This window comes from Suncus etruscus, chromosome 8 (genome assembly GCF_024139225.1).
Source record: "Suncus etruscus isolate mSunEtr1 chromosome 8, mSunEtr1.pri.cur, whole genome shotgun sequence".
Classification (NCBI taxonomy): Eukaryota; Metazoa; Chordata; class Mammalia; order Eulipotyphla; family Soricidae; genus Suncus; species Suncus etruscus.
Window position 1 is genome coordinate 86,360,043 of NC_064855.1, and position 17,059 is coordinate 86,377,101.

The 17,059-nt window shown below is 30.3% G+C and overlaps 1 protein-coding gene across 1 annotated transcript in view; it reads right to left on the minus strand.

Moving 5' to 3' along the window:
* Nucleotides 1-6,043: 6,043 nt before the first annotated feature.
* The window catches only part of KLHL1 (kelch like family member 1), a 317,531-nt gene continuing 306,515 nt past the window's right edge, over nt 6,044-17,059 (minus strand). The window contains exons 10-11 of the mRNA XM_049779031.1: nt 13,225-13,396; nt 6,044-6,120 (exon numbers count right to left, since the gene is read on the minus strand). Of these exons, the coding sequence (XP_049634988.1) occupies nt 6,061-6,120; nt 13,225-13,396 (232 nt within the window). The 3' untranslated portion in view covers nt 6,044-6,060. The remainder of the gene's footprint in view (nt 6,121-13,224; nt 13,397-17,059) is intronic.

The following is a 17,059-nucleotide window of genomic DNA, read 5'->3' on the forward strand; positions in this document are numbered from 1 at the left end:
GTTGAAATCTTTAATTCTCTCATTTTCCTTCAATCCAGGTACAAACATCAAAATTATTTCAAGTTTTTCTTCCACCTTACTGCAATGTCATGGAAAGTTAAAATCTAATCTCTATATTTCATCAGAATTTTCGATTTTTTAAAAAAAATCATGCATTCACTCTAAGGTCATGAAGCACTCTTATTGAAAAAGTTAAAGCACATAATGACCCTCAAAATTCAAAGCATAGCAGTGGACTTTGCCTTTTCTGGTTTTCTCTATGGAAAAGATGCTGACTGTACCACTAAGATATCTGACAAAATGTCTGGTTAGTATAAAAATGCATCTATGTGTACAGCATACATGCATTTCCTTGCATACTAATTTACTACAATTATGTACAACATCACCAAAAGTAGCACCACAGGAGTTCAATAACTTAAGAGTTTCAAAGACGGGAAGAGAAATTGACCTAGTCTATAAAGTAATTCCATGTGTAAACATTTCAGAAAAAACATTACTATGTATTTATTTCTTGAAGTTTTCTTGACATCTTTTGGCCAAAGTTACATTTAAAATGCCAATGCAAAATGATTAAATATAAAAATCCATGAAAAAACAAAGAATGATTACAGTTCTTGAGAAAAATAAAACTGATTATTCCCAAGGACATGTGAGTGCCTCAAATACAGGACAAATCTTATGCTAGGCATAAGTCATATTATGTCTGGAAATAAATTGATAATTTAAATTTTATTTTAAAAAATACTTAAAAATTTTATTTTTGAAATATATTTCATAATAGTTTTGAAATAATCATATTATATTTTCAATGCTGCTATACCAATTTCTACATCAATGGATCATACTATCACTAACCTTCTACCTCTTTAGACTCCTTAAATTCCATTTTATTTATATTATTTTTTGGATTTTCTTGGGGGGGGACACCCCTGGTGACGCTCAGGTGTTACTCCTGGCTATGCGCTCAGAATTCACTCCTGGCTTGGGGAACCATATGGAACGCTGGGGGATCGAACCATGGTCCATCCTAGGCTAACGCTGGCAAGCAGATGCCTTACTGCTCTGCGCCATTTTTAATGTGTTCCAAGATTTAGTTCCATTGGGGATTGTATAAAACCTTGATTTGCTTCTTTATACTACACAAGTGAGTGAGGTCATCTGTAACTTAGTTTTTAACTTTCTAACATCACTTAAAAAGACACCATTCAATTCAGTCTAAGATGCAGCAAAATTCAATATTTCACTGTTTACCAGCTTAGTAATACTTTATAGGATTCCAATGTGTATACCTAAAATAATATTGCATGTGCTACAATTATTTCATTTACTTGTCTGTTGTTGGAACTATGAATTGTTTGCGTATCATGATTACTTGTAAACAGCATTGCTACAATCACAGGTATTCATGCATTCTTTAAATTTGTATTTTTGTTATAGATGTTTAAATCACACATATCACAGACACAAAATTTTTAATACATATTCTTTCTTTCCAAATGTCTAATGTATAGAATCTCAAGGAGTTTTTCTATGGTAAACAAATGGTCAGTTTTCAATTTATTTAAATTTACAAATTTATTATAAAATTTATTTCAATTAAAAAAAAAGATTCAGGAAGAATCTTCAAGTAATTTATTGGATCTTAAGACATTTGTAAGTATAAGATTTTTCCTGACTTGTTCAGAAAATTAGTCAATCTCATCCAATGGGGACTAATAAATTTGAAAATATCTTAACTTTTTGGCAAATTGAGGAATATTTATATCTTCTTTATTATTTGAAAAATGGTTAGTTGTAAGAAATGTCATTCTTATTACATATTTTAAAATTAATGACTTTCTCCCTTTATTGGCACACACTGTCAATCATCCTTGTAATTTTAGACTCATTCAGAGTTAATTAGCACTAGAATTGTAAAAATTCAAGGATATTGATTTGATTCATTTCCTAAGGATCTGTCAGAATAGTGTGATTTATTTCTCAGCACTAATAAAAGGGTCTAGCAGAAATGTTTGTGAATTTCTGACTAGCACGACTTATCAAAGGTGGGCTTTGTGAAATGAGTAAGAGGTAGCTAGAAAAAGAAGTCAAATGCTTTCTAGTGATTATCATGAGCCTACTTCAGATCTCTTCTCTATATCTTTATTAATAAGAGCCTCTGTGGTAAATCTGACTTCATCCCCTCAAATAATTTTAAAGTCCCTCATAACCTTCTTTTACACCAAGTACTTAAATCTTAGTATCTACTTATGATACAGGAATTATTTGCTAATGCTATTTCTCCTGAATTTAAAACCAAAATTCGGGGCCAGAGTGATAGCACAGCATTAGGGCCTTTGCCTTGCAAGCAGTCGATCTGAGTGGGACAGATCTGTGGTCTATCCCAATATGATCACCTGAGCCTGCCAGGATGATTTCTGAATGCAGTCAGGAGTAGCATCTGAGCGCCACTGGGTGTGGCCTCCAAACACCCCCCCCCCGCAAAAAAAAAAAGAATGATATGATCGGAGTGATATCACAGCTTGTTTGTCTTGCATGCTGTTGACCCAGAACCAACCTGAGTTCAATCCCCAGCATCTTATTTTCCCCAGAGCCAACCAGTAGCAATTTCTGAGCACAGAGCCAGGAGTAGCCCCTGAGAACTGCTGGGTGTGGCCCAAAAATCATAAAATCAAACAAACAAAAAAATGAATGAATACAAACAAAATTCGCTATTTTCAACTATGCTTTTAAAACTTATTTAATTCCTAACAATATAGAAAGTATCTAATTTGTGTTTGACAATGAGGAAAATTACTGTATTTAATTGTCTATTATAGATATTCACTAATATTAGCATGCAGTTATAATTTTTGCATGCTTTTATAACTTCAGGTCAACTAAGTTTATTTTTATTCTAAGGATTTTAAAATTTTATGACAGGTATTGATTAAAGTATTATCATATCTGAAAAATAGCATTTATACAGAAAATCATACAGGCATTGCAATATTCTTTTATGACCAAAGATATAAAATGGCAACTAAATAAATTTGGATTATGACATTTTATGCAGTAATATGACATGTTTATTAAAAATGCTAATGCATTTAAGTACTTGATAAACAGTAATTTTAGAGAATAAGAAATAGCTATCAAAACATTTTGTTGACTACTTAATCTACTTTTTATAATATACTTCCTGATAATAGGTGTTATTAACTTCCAAGGTTGTGTAAAAATATGAATATAATGTGTAATGTTTGCAATAAGTTATTTCTAACCAAAGTCATTGGAGTTTTTGTAGTTCCTTTTACTTTATTCTTTACATTATTTTACTTGTTCGACTCAGTAGTCAAGCTTTTAGTTGCCATGGTTACTTTCCCAAACGTAATTTGGTGAGAAACTTGGAGTAAAAATCAATCAAGGCAGCATTTAGCCAAGCAATTTAACTATTTTTCATACATGTACACTTCATGGCTTGTTTCCTACGTCTTCTAGGAATTCTTTTAATTTTTAAACCGATACTAAACAACTTTACTGTAGTTTCTTTTTCAAGATTTAAATTAAATCTAAATCCCTAAAGACAGAGATATAGAACAGGGGTTATGGTGATTACTTGCATGCATCCAAACTGGATTCAATCCCCACAACATATACAGTTTTCTAAGCCCACTACAGATAATGATTCCAAAACACAGAGCCAAAAGGAAACTCTGAGCATTGCTTTTGTGGTACACAAGCCAAAATAAAGAAAAGAGTTTTAATTAAAACATATCCAGTAAGCATTTTTTAAAATTAATATCAAAATAGGCTATTTGTAAAAACAAAATATTATACATAATTCATAATATGTAATAGAAGTGAGGGGAAAATAGCTGAAAAAATTGGGCATTCAAAGATGTATTTTTTAAAAATAACTTTACTTTTCGTATATGAATACGAAGTATAAGAATTATGTCACCTGTAAATTCCCAAGCATCAGTGTTTAAGATTTCTGAATTCTATTATACATGTATTGACTTTATAAAATTACATTTCAATTGGCTGGAGAAATAGCACTATAGGTAAGACACTCTATTTGCTTGAAACCTACCTGGTTTCAAATCCCTAGACTACATAAAACTAAACAACTCCAGGAATGATCATAAATTCTGAGAACAAGGAATTATTAGGTATCTTTTTAATATCTCATTTGGCTCTATGGGTCTATGCCATATGCAGCCTATTTTCTTTGTTTCATTCTGTGTAGTTTTTAAATCTTACTTTGTTTTTTTTTTTTAATATGTAGTATTTTGATAAAAAGTCAGCAAACTTGCTTTAAAGGAAAAGTATAAATTGGGTTTTGTATGTTTAGTCAGAAAATAAACATATTGCATAGATTTGTGGCCATGTAAATCCTATGAAACCCTTCACTTTTGATGATACTGTCCAAATGCCACCATAGGTCTTATGTAAAGGGCACTAATGATTAAGACTTAAAGATAAATAAAATTTACAGATAATTTAATTTCCATGTAATTACATATGTCTGGAATATACTAATAAATGTAGCCAAATAAACTTATTGGAAAAATGGAATTTCCTAATATTCCTATATAAAACTCAGTACCAAAATGTTTCTTGCTACTAGATTTTATTTTTTTATTTCCCAATAAGAAACTAAAATCCATACTCAGAATACTTTTCTTCTCTTTTATAGAGCTAGAAAGATTTAAGCACTCTTATTTTTTATTATTTTTATCTAAGCATTAATCTAAGGTATTTTATGTAAGTAAATACTAATAAAATCAATAGAAATTTTATTTGTTTGTCAGAATAGTACTTTAAAAGAGAAAAATACTTATACCCGAATGACCTATTGCCTATTCTGTTTTAGATTCCTGGGGATTAAATTCATAAGGTTATATTTGGAAGGCAATAGGTCTACAGCTAACCAACCATATAATTCTTAATTCTGAAAAGCAAAAACAATTAAAATAGCTTATTAAACTTATATATGCATTTAGATAAAAATTTTGAAGAAAGAGACACTGATAAAAACAAAATTTTAATTGTTTATTATCATTTCTTCAATTGACATGTATCTACTGAGGACATTATATAATATACTTTATGTTTAAACAATTACAAACAATCTTCATAAAATTATGCATTTATCAATGCAAAAGTTTGAAAATTGAGAAATGAAAAATGAATGTTGTCCTTATAACAGAGATCATTAATATTGCAAATGAATGGATTATATTTTTTTATCAAAATTCTGTTTCTTTTCTCAAATGAACAAAATTCTAAAGAACTTCAACATGCAATGTATATCTACCTATATAACAATTCAGAAAAACTAGCTCCCATGCTTACATTGAACTCTAAGTGGTGCGCCCATAATTGAACTGATTCCTCGGCTCAGTGTGTTCAAAAGCAAAGCAAGTGGCAAACTAATGAAAACAACCTTTGTGTTTGCCAGCTTCAGATGACTAATGGAACCGCAATACACTCAGCCATCGTCTCTAATTATATATGTAACTTTTATTAGCAGGATAGTTTGTTTTCTGAATGCAAGAGACAAGCATGGATTTGTTTCTCTAATTATCTTCATTGCTTAAGCAAAATGAGAAAGATGCCGGTTTGTTTCAATAAAACATTCTACCTCCTGGCATGACTACTGAATAGCAAAATAATAAAGCAATTAGATTTTGGCAACTTTTTATATGGTCACAGATTAGAAAATGATTGAGTCACAGTCATAAAATTAGCCATGTCCATATCAGTCTTTCTTTATAATTACTCAATAAAAACAAGCCTTTGGTAACTCTAGTTATTGTAATGATACAATACAAAACAAATTACCAATAACCATTTCTGAACTAATATGCAGCCAGATACTGTCCTCTAGAAGTTTGAAGATTTGTCTCCTATAATTCTGTTTACTCTTCTACCTTTTTTGGTATCTATCAGTAAGCTAATCTGAAGAAATCCTTGTTCTTGAAGAATTTCATCTTAGGAAGTTCTCATTCTTGTCCTCTGACATAAAAAATAATCATTCCAGAAAAAAAAATCCTTCTAAATCAAAATAAATCAAGGTTGCTTGATGACTACCACACAGGCACCTGCTCGTCCAATATTCAAGGAGGCCATCTGTTAAATGATGAAAAACAACGCACATTTTAGTTTATAAAAGTAAATACATCATAATGTATTTAAAGCCAAAATGAATGAATAGCATAAATAATGTGCTAATATATGCCCAACAAGGATCACAATAAATTGAAATCAGTAAAAAATAAATTTACATAAATCAATTACTTTTATATTATAAATTCAATAACTTGATATAACACAAATTTCTAATAAAATAATGAATTATTTAATAATATTTAGTGAAATGAAGCTGCTATAGAAATATTTCCTGTATGGATTTGTTCAGAGATTCAAAGATATATTTGTGATCATATATCATTGCATTATCGTGAAGTATATTTTAAATGAAGTAGCTACTATACTTAGAGAAATAATTTCAAAGCTATTTCCCCAGATATCACACAAAATTAAATATGTTATCCATTCGCTATACACTGAGATATATAGTAAAGAGCATCAATATTTTCTCATAAATAGGCCACAGTTACAATTGTAATAAGGCTTATTAAAATATTCTACCTTATCAAGGAAGTGAGAACTAAGAATTTTTAATAATCCTGTTTATGAAGTAGACTGGAGTTACATCAAAACAATAATTTTACATTGTTTTAATAAAATTTTAGTCCACTGAGGTAAGCTGTTTTAATAATTTGAGGTTTTGTATCAATAGTTTTATTACGTATTTCTAAGAATAACTTATGCACACTAAACAAAAAGGTAGACTTGACATAATGAAATTTGAATTCAATTTGCAAAGTGAATAAAATGTAAGAAATCTAATAACACATAAGAAATAATATAACTATATACATTCTATCTTATTGATTGAAAAAGAACAGATCTGTCATCCCTCTAATGATGACAGATTTCCATTAGACTACCAGTTCTTTAAAACATATTGTTAACTACCATACCTGGCACTTAAAATTCCCATGTGATATTTTTTATTCCTAACATTTAAGACATTATTTTTAAAACTTAAGTGTTAGAATAATTTTGCAATATTTATTTTCAACTATTCTAAATGAGAAAAGAAATACAATGTAAGTAAATTGTCATATCTTGCATATAACAATATAACTTATAAAGACCTCAATAGAAATCATGATAATGCATCATCTCTATACCCAGGTATGTGACTTCAATATCAAGACACAATATGTAAATATTTTAGCACTGATATTTAGACTGATATCTGACTCCAAATTATAGGCACTTTTCATGATCTCTCTTAATTCCCCACATTTTTCAAGCATAATTTCACATCATAATGGTCTAAGGAAGATTTGCAAAGTAACGTTTGCAAACCTCCCCCCATTCAATAGATATGGGGTGGCTAATGTGTAACACATTTTTGTAGACTTCACATCTGTCTTTTAAGGATGGGGCCACTCTTTCTTTCTAGGCCCTACAGTGCAAGCCTATTTGATGCTTAGGTAAGCAGTGCTCATTGGGGAGGTTTTATGACCAGAGGTCCTCTAGGACCTTGTGGTGTCAGGTTCTGCTTTCTATCACCTGAAATCTTTTGTCTTAATTAAAAAACAGAACTTTTGAACTACCTAGTTTGCTTTCTCAAATAACCTTGATAATATGTCAAACAGAGAAATAATACACAATGTAATCAGGCAATATTTCATCTATGTACCTATTTCCCTACATATTTTATAGGAGTGTTTTTAATCTTGTTCTGCCTCACAAATTGAGGGGGAAATAATGGGGGACACCAAGACCAATTGAGTAGAAATAAAAAAGGATAAACCCAATCCAAAGCCAACTACAACAGAATCGATACCCAACCTACAACAAGCTAGACACAGAAGGGACCACTTATACTAGCAGCCCGGGTAGCAAAGAAGGGGCGATATGGAATGCATGCTAGAACAGGGATGGAGGGAGGACAACCTTGGTGGTTGGGAATGCAGCTGATTCAATGTCACTATGTACCTAAAATGCTACTGTGAATGATTTGTAATCCACTTTGGTCAAAATAAAAATTATTAATAAAAAATAAAACATCTTTCTGCTAGGAGCCTGAGAGATAGCATGGAGGTAGGGCGTTTGCCTTGCTTGCGGAAGGACGGTGGTTTGAATCCCGACATTCCATATGGTCCCCTGAGCCTGCCAGGAGCGATTTCTGAGCAGAGAGCAGGAATAATCCCTGAGCGCTGCCGGGTGTGACCCAAAAACAACAACAACAAACTCTGCTTTTTTCCAAAATGTGTGCTACCTGTTATTTTTTTCTGTCAATAAGTTTCATGATTTGTTTATAGTTTAATAGACCATCATCCTTAGTTTTAACTCACTCAACTACCATTAAAATAATCATAAGTCTTCCTAACATATTTCTAATCAATTGAATTATACATGCTGGGTGTGGTCTAAAAAAGGAAAAATAGAAAAAAAATATTCCACCTAATTAGAACTAAAAAATATTTAAGAGAAAGAACTGTTACTTGATGAGAAAGTGAAGTGACTGGAGAAAAATCTATCTAGAGTCTACTTTACTACTACACTTGAGGAATATTTTAAGCTGGCCTAAATATAAGAAATAAGGAGGAGCATGTGTAATTCTATTGATTAGAGACATTTTAAAGAGTTTTATGTTTATTTACATGAGACTGAATAAGAAGTAAAACTCAGCTATCTATAGCTGCCTATGTCCTGTTTCTTCAAGTTCCTTTTCAAGAGGTATTCAGCTCTCTGTCTGGGTGAAAAACAAAACAAAACAAATAAACACAGCTGAACAATCCAGCCAAAGGAACTTTGACCAAGGGACCCACAAAGTAATATGTGCTTCTTATGTTTGAAAAAAATATCGGAGATTTATAGTTTGCTTATTGATTATTATATACCAATATAAGTATCCCAGACATCATAAACCTGGCCTACTCCTTTGTATAGAAAAGGGCATAAAATTCCTGCTTTCTTGCCTATTTTTTTTTTTTGATGCTTAAGATCATGACAATTGTTCTTCTGGGAAATTGCTTACAAGAAATAAATCTTGCTGCTGCTTCAAGCTCCTTTAAATGCCTTTTTGTTGTTTTGATCAAATTGGATAATTTTCCTCAACAATGTCACAAATCTGATCATGTTTTAAAAATTTAGCATATGCTACCAAAGTTCATATTATATATATTTTTACTTTTATCTTTTTAATTTTTATTATAGGGCTGATATTTACCAAGTTGTTCATAATACAATCATTTTAGGCATTAAATGTCAAACAATTCAAACCTCAATGTGACCATCTCTTCACCAGTATCCCCAGTAATCCAACCAGCACCATTGCCTACTTCCATCCTTATACAAATATATCTTATATTGCTTCTTACAATAATATAATGGCAACTGAAATTATTAAATCTTAGATCAACACTGGTCACTTTGAAATGATTATTATAACTCTCCATGATATAACTAAAGTCAGTGTCTAAGAATTTACTAGTTTATGCTTGATGCTACTTGAGCCTTCTGTGCTACTGGTTAAGCTCACTGAGTTTATTAGACTATTATATAACTTTCCTATCAGATTTCCTGTGATACTACTGGGCTGACACTACATGATATTGAGATGTCACATTACTACAAATAAAATGCAGTCCAAGATTTATAAATCTAAAACAAACTAGGTACCTTGAAAGTTTCATATGATTAAGGTCATGGGACAGAGCCTTTTTGTTGGAAGTTGTTAGAGGGTGGCATTGAGGTTCATGCCATAAGAAATATGCACCCCTCTTTTCTGAAAATGCAATAGAGGTATCAGCTTTGATCATTCTACTGGGAAGTATAAAGAACATTATTTTATTCTGGAACAAGATAAGAGAGCCAGGATGTTTTTCTGCTGGGAAAATGATGTTGGTGGGTGGGAGTTGCCACATTATAAATATTTAGCAAAACTTTTTTCTTTTCTTGATTTAATGCTATCTAATTAATTATATTTATTTCTATTTGTATTTACATGTCAACTATATATTCTATGCATATATACATAAGAAACTTTATTTAACCACTATGATTTATAAAGTTGTTCACAACACAGGTGTTTCAGAATACCAATGCTCCAAATAGATTCCTACCACCAATGGGTCTTTATTTCTGATAATGTACCCATTTTTCCATCCACCATCTAAACATTATTCTTTAGCAGGCATACAGTAATTTAGTTTAAATTGACTGGTACAACATATGTCTCATAATGGTGTTGATACCATTGTCTGGACTTTACTAAGCTGCTAGTTCTAATTGTGTTACTGTGTCCACTCACTGAGTTAAGTGGACTTCTAAGCAATTTTGCCACTTAGTTTTCAATGCTTTTTACTAGGCTGTCAACACTAGTAAAGTTTGGTATTGTCACTTGGCCACATATGCAGCCATGTCCTTCAAGGGCTATGGAGTTGGTACCATCAGCTGGCATCTCTCTGCTATCAGTTATGAAGTTGGGTCATTTCTCTGGGGAAAGTAGGAGCTACATGCAATTGGTTGGCCTTTAGCCTGGTTGAGACCTGGTTCATCCGAAGATCTGGATCCTGAAGTAGTCCTGTCTTTTCCAAAAAACTCATCTACTAACATCTTTTGGAGATGAGTTTGGCCTTTTTTCTAAGAGCTGGATGAAGGGTTATATGTATAGATATATTCAGATTATTCAAATGAAGTTATGGTTTTTAAATTATTCTGATTATTAAATGATGCCTCATGCCCAGAAACTATTCATAAATATGGACACATGGCACTAAAGGACACTGTACTTGATTCTCTGTAGCTGTAGATAGAATATAGTTCTTTATATACATTCTTTCAGTACATGTTTTATTCAATGCCAAAAATATAATTGTGTAAGGAGACAGCTAAACTCTTTTAGAACACACAAATACACAAGAATCAATGAAAATGTTCTTTAACACAATCTGTGAATGACATCAGTTTGACAATGAATTGATAGTTATTATGTGTCCATTACTTCAGGTTGCTTGACGGAGCTTTCTGGATGAATATGCTTGGATATTTTTTGTTTGTTTTGGGTTGGTTTTGGGGCCACATCCAATGATGCTCAGGGATTATTCCTGGCTATATGCTCAGAAATATCTCCTGGGTTGGGGGACCATATGGGATGCTGGGGGATTGAATTGCGGTGCATCATAGCTTGTGCAACGCACATGCCTTACAGCTTGCACCACCGTTTCGGCCCCATGCTTGGATATTTTTAAGGTTGTTTTCTTTTTCTTTTCTTTCAATAATATTTTATTTAAGCACCTTGGTTACAAACATGATTATTTATTATAAACTTTAGATTTCAGAAGATTCAATTGATAAAAAAATATTAAATTATTTTACACATTTATGCACTGAATAAATATAAAATTAGTTATTATACTAAAAGTATATTCATCTATTTCAGTGACCAAAGTTTTCAAGAGATGCTGATGGTACCAAAAAGTCTTAAAATATAAATAATAAAACATATGTAAGCATAAAATCTTAAAGTAATTTAAGAGCCTTAAAATTATGATTATTATACAAAAAGTCTACTATAAAATATTTTAAATACCATTTTGCTATTTGTAAGATGCTATATGATATAAAAGAGCATAATAAAGTACAAATGAGGGAAAACATTCTTTAGGAGGCTTTTAACTACTATTACTACATATATTATTTTGATTTCAATTTTAGAGAAATCATGACCATAATGGGTAATTATTATAAATATGTAATGAAGGTATTATATTATTGCATTTATGTGACCATAAACTTTCTTTATTTAATGTTCTTTTATATAAGTGGCATATTTATAGTAGATGCTATAGAATAGCGTACTTTTCTTAGCAAATGAATAAACGTTACTCTACTTTGTGAGCATTTGGAAACATTAGAATTCAAAAGAAAAACATTAAATATGTCCTCTAATATTTTAGTATAGTAATATAAAATTAATTATTAAACATTTCTTTTATCGTGCTGCTTTTTGAGTAATAGATAGATGTTTCTCTCAGTTACAGTAAAAGACAATTATAGGTTGTTTGCAAATGTTCCCAGTTTTTCTCCATGATTCTTTCCTCTCTAATAAAATTCAGGTATTATAATTTAAATAATATAAAAACTATATAATACATATATAATTATACATTTTATTATTAGCAAAACTGTTATATTTATAAGTTATCAGAAATATGTAATAAAAATTAATATTCTTTTTTAATTTACTCCAATATTCACACACATCAATACAATATGTGATCAGAATAAGAGTTACCAGAGATGATGCCTCACTTATAATCAATCATTTAGGGAAGTCAAGTATTACTAGGATTTAAACACTTGCACATGAAACCTAGCTACCAATTATTGTTATGGGCTACTTCCTTCTTCCAAAATATAATGGTGAGAAAACTGTTCAAAATATCTTTCTGGATAATTGGCTTTATAGAAGTTATTTTATGTTTTATGTTTCATTCAGAGACCTTTGTCCTTTCTTTTCAAAATTGAATATTTAGTATTCTTATTTATTTTATATTTGATGGATGTCTATTTAGAACTCACAGTGGCATTATATTGTGAAAATTTGTCTCTAGAGTAAGAAACAATAATCATAATAAAGATAGTCAAGCAAAAATTTGATGCGGAAGGTTGTATTTGTGGTTTTCCATTCTCTAGTTCCAACTATCTTATAAGTTAAGTATTCTAAATTTAGAGTCCTGGGTACGAATATTTAATCATTTAATCTTTGCTTTAATTCATTAGAACTAAGCTACTATTGGTTATTATACTTTACAGTATTTAGGAAATTTATTCATGCTTAAATTCATACTTCAATGAATTTCCCACATCTATATATAAATAAATATATATTTCTCAATTTATATAAATATAAATATATATAAATGTTATGAAATTTCAGAATATAAAGAGGAAAGTACATAAAAAAGGGATATATTGAATACTTTGCAATGTAAAAGACAATTGACTAAAGGAAATCACTTATGGTGCAATGAAATTTGGCTCCATATATTCTTCTCTCTCCCTAAAGGGAATACATAAATAATAACAGTAATAGTAATATAATAATTATAACTTATGAAAATCATGACAATGAAAAAAGCTTACCTGAGTCCACTCATTAGTTTGTGGGTCATAGGATTCCATAGTATTGAGGTATGTTTGTCCATCATAGCCACCAACTGCATATAATCTATCTCCAAGAAGGCAGACTCCAACAGCATCTCTGGGCATACTTAAAGGAGCCACCATGGTCCATGTGTCCGTCTTAGGATCATATCTGAATGTAACAATAATAGAATATAACATGTTCAAATAACACCCAACTTTTACAATATGAAATATTTTTCAGAAGGACAAGGGAAAAATGTTTTTCTTAATGCACAATCATTGGAGTATGTGTTTATCTTTTATAGTGACTGTTTTTATAAAGCTTATTTTAAAAATATACCTAAATTTATATTATATAGATAAAAGTTCATTTAGCATATTGATGTCTCTTATTTCCATGAGAAAGCTAGTTATGTTAATAATTATTTTTACAATAACCTTGAGCTAAAAGATTAAAAGCAATTTCATCATGATTAATTGAATTTATATCTTAAAATGTGGGAGAATCATGGGCTATTCTCTAGTAGGGCATTATAAAATTAAAGCATTTTGATATTTCCTTCACAGTAAATCCTCCACAAGGACATTAAATGAGGTATGAATCTCAACTGAATATGCTAAAAATAATCATAAAACATATATAAAAATCAAAAATATTATATAAATGTTTACCAATGTTGAGAAAAGTAGAAATCAAAAGGCTAATTATTTTAGTATGCTTTTTAAAACATGGTTAATTATAAAGTTGTAAAGAGCAGCAGAACAGCATTACAGAAGGTTTTGATCTCTATACCTATCAATTATCTTATTTTCAAAGTAAAATTTTATTTTGTGTTTATTTGATAGATATGAGCTTTTTAAATCTGGAAAAATAAATACAACATATGAAACAGTTTTATTGACATCATTCAGGATTTACTACCAGAAAGAGTGGTAAATAAATTTTACCAATTGATGTGTAAATCAAGAGATAGAAGTAGGAAAGCCATATTTATTGAATTTAAACAAGAAATATTTTCAGATAATCTCATAATCAGGCATTAAATATAGGTATTTTAATTTGTAACAACTTGAAGAATACTTTGCTCAATATACTCTATTTCAGCAAACATCCTTTTGTCTTTAATCTGAAAATAGCAGATTCAGCTACCAAAAATAAAATTCTATGCAAACCAAAGTATTATATATAAATAAAGTTGGAAAAAAAATTTTCCTCTGGTTGTTCTTTTCATTTTGTGGAGGGACTAAAACCTGGTGTGGTCAGGGATCACTGGAGTTTAAATTTGAGGACCTTATTGGTACTAGGGATAATCTCTGTTTAGCAAAATACTAAGAGAAGCTTACTTTACCTGCTCTACTAAATTCTTTGATTCCAGAAAAAAATATATTTTATATAATAAAACTTTTAATATATATATTGTTTTTGATTTTTGGGCCTCACCCAGTGAAGCTCAAGGGTCATTCTTGGCTATGAGCTCAGAAATCACTCTGGTCTCAGAGGACCATATGCGATGCTGTTGATCGAACCCAGGTATGTCCTAGTTCAGCCGCATACAAGACAAACACTCTGCCACTGTGCTATTACTCCAGCCCCAAATATATTCATTTTTAACATAATAAAATAGCTCTAGTTTCCCTAGTTTGTTTTTCTACTTCCCTTTATTTATTTATTTTTTTTTATAAACTGACATTTCATTTACAGGCGTTCAAAGAAACACCAAGCACTAATAAATAAGCCAAAAAGAGAATAGTTTTACCAAACAACCTATTAGGACTCCAGTAACCTAAAATGTATATTTCACAGAAAGCACACATGTCACACATATATGTTAAACAGGTTGATGAAGGGAATTGTGATAGACAAAAGGAAATATATGAAATGAGAGTTTGGTGAGTGCCTGCCAAAAGTAAGTGGTTGACAACAAATAAAAATGAAATTTTACATGTTATGGCAATGCAAAAATGAAAAGTAACACAAGTAAATGTTTATATAAACATCCCAGCACAGGCATATAATGGTTCAGATTAACTTTTAAAATACTTAAATTTTTAAACATGATCATACAAGAAGATATAAAGGTTGTTTTATTTCTTTATACCTAACCCTACTATCCCTGACTCCGTAATAAAAAAGGAGTAAATAGAAATAAAAAAAATATAAGAAAACAAAGATTACAAACCACATGTTGGAGTACTTCACAAATAACTAATCAAATTTCTCAATAATTATATATTAAAATATTGACTATATATTTACATATATTATAATTATTATAAAAACAAAACACCTCTAACCATTATATAAACAAATACAGATTTTATAAGAATCAATATCTTAATTAAAATGTTTTTAAAAGGGGGAAATAAAATTAATGGAACTTATTTGAACTTCAGATTAAACAGATCAAAAATGAACTGATATTTGGAACATTATTTAGGAATTATAATGATTAGACACTGTTGTTTATTTGTTTTTAAAAAATAATATTAAAATTTTTAGTCACATCATTCATAGAATTATGATTAGGCAAAATAATTGCTGATAGTTTTTCATTATCATTTTCTGGAATGATTGCATAAATATATATGAAATTAAAATAACATGAAATAATTCTAAATATATAAAGAAAAATAAATAACAAAGTGGACCATGAGATAGTGATTTGTTAGGATGTTACGGAATCTGGTAATGTGTACAAGATCTTTCAATGCATCAGTTACGCTTTTGTCTATTGGGAAATTTTTACAGTATTACTGTAAAAGAAAGAATATATAATATGCTTTAATCTCAATAAACAGTAAATGTCTTTTACATTGTATTTGTTCTTCAGTAGAATCCAATCTGACTTTTATCACAGTTTCACTTAAATAGCTATTTCTGAAATCATATTTTAGTTCTCATTTAATTGGATTTCAGTCACAAAGAATTTTTGTCCACTACTGTCTACAAAGCAGACAATGTTTATCACATCTTACAAAGGCAAAGCTGATAAAACAGTCAACACCAAAGCACTTGGAAATAATGTATTTCTGAAGGCTTATGAAACTTCAAGTAAATTGAAATGCTTAAAATATCTCAAATTATTATATTCAAAAGGAAGATAAAAAATAAACTGGGTACACATTTAGAAGTAATATATTACAATTAGAAGAAAAATAATTTTTCCTGGCAGACTTGAGGAACCTTATGGTTTTCACTGGATCAAAACTGGATCAGCTGCATGCAGGACAAATGCTGTACCTATTGTGCTATTGCCCTGCCCTAGAATTTATTGATTTTTTTTATAATTACAGCATTTATGCAACTTGGTTACAAAATTATCCATGAATGTCATACCATATACACAACCTCTTACCAGTTTACTTTTCCTGCATCCATGTCCCCAAAGAAAAAAGATATCTTTTGACCATATTTCATAATTCCTGGAGTGTTGAAGAGATAGTACAACAGGAATGGCAAATGACTTGCATGATGGCCTACCTGGGTTTGATTCCTGACATCCTATATATATGGTCCTTTGAGCACTGATAACAGTAATTCCTGATTTCAGAAACAGGAGAAAACCCTGAACACATTTGGGTATGCCCCACCCAAACAAACAAATAAAATTCTGAAGAAAATTTAAATAAAATACCCTATTTTCTTAAATTATTTTCAGCTTAAAAAAATGGTCAGATATTTAAACATATATATTTTCAGAAAAATCAAGTCAAATCCAATTCAGACCGGATTGTAGACACCCTCTATTCTGAATGCACTCAATTCCAGATATTTATAATGAAACACAAATGAGAAATCACCCAGTACTGGGTCAGAGTGATAGCACACGGG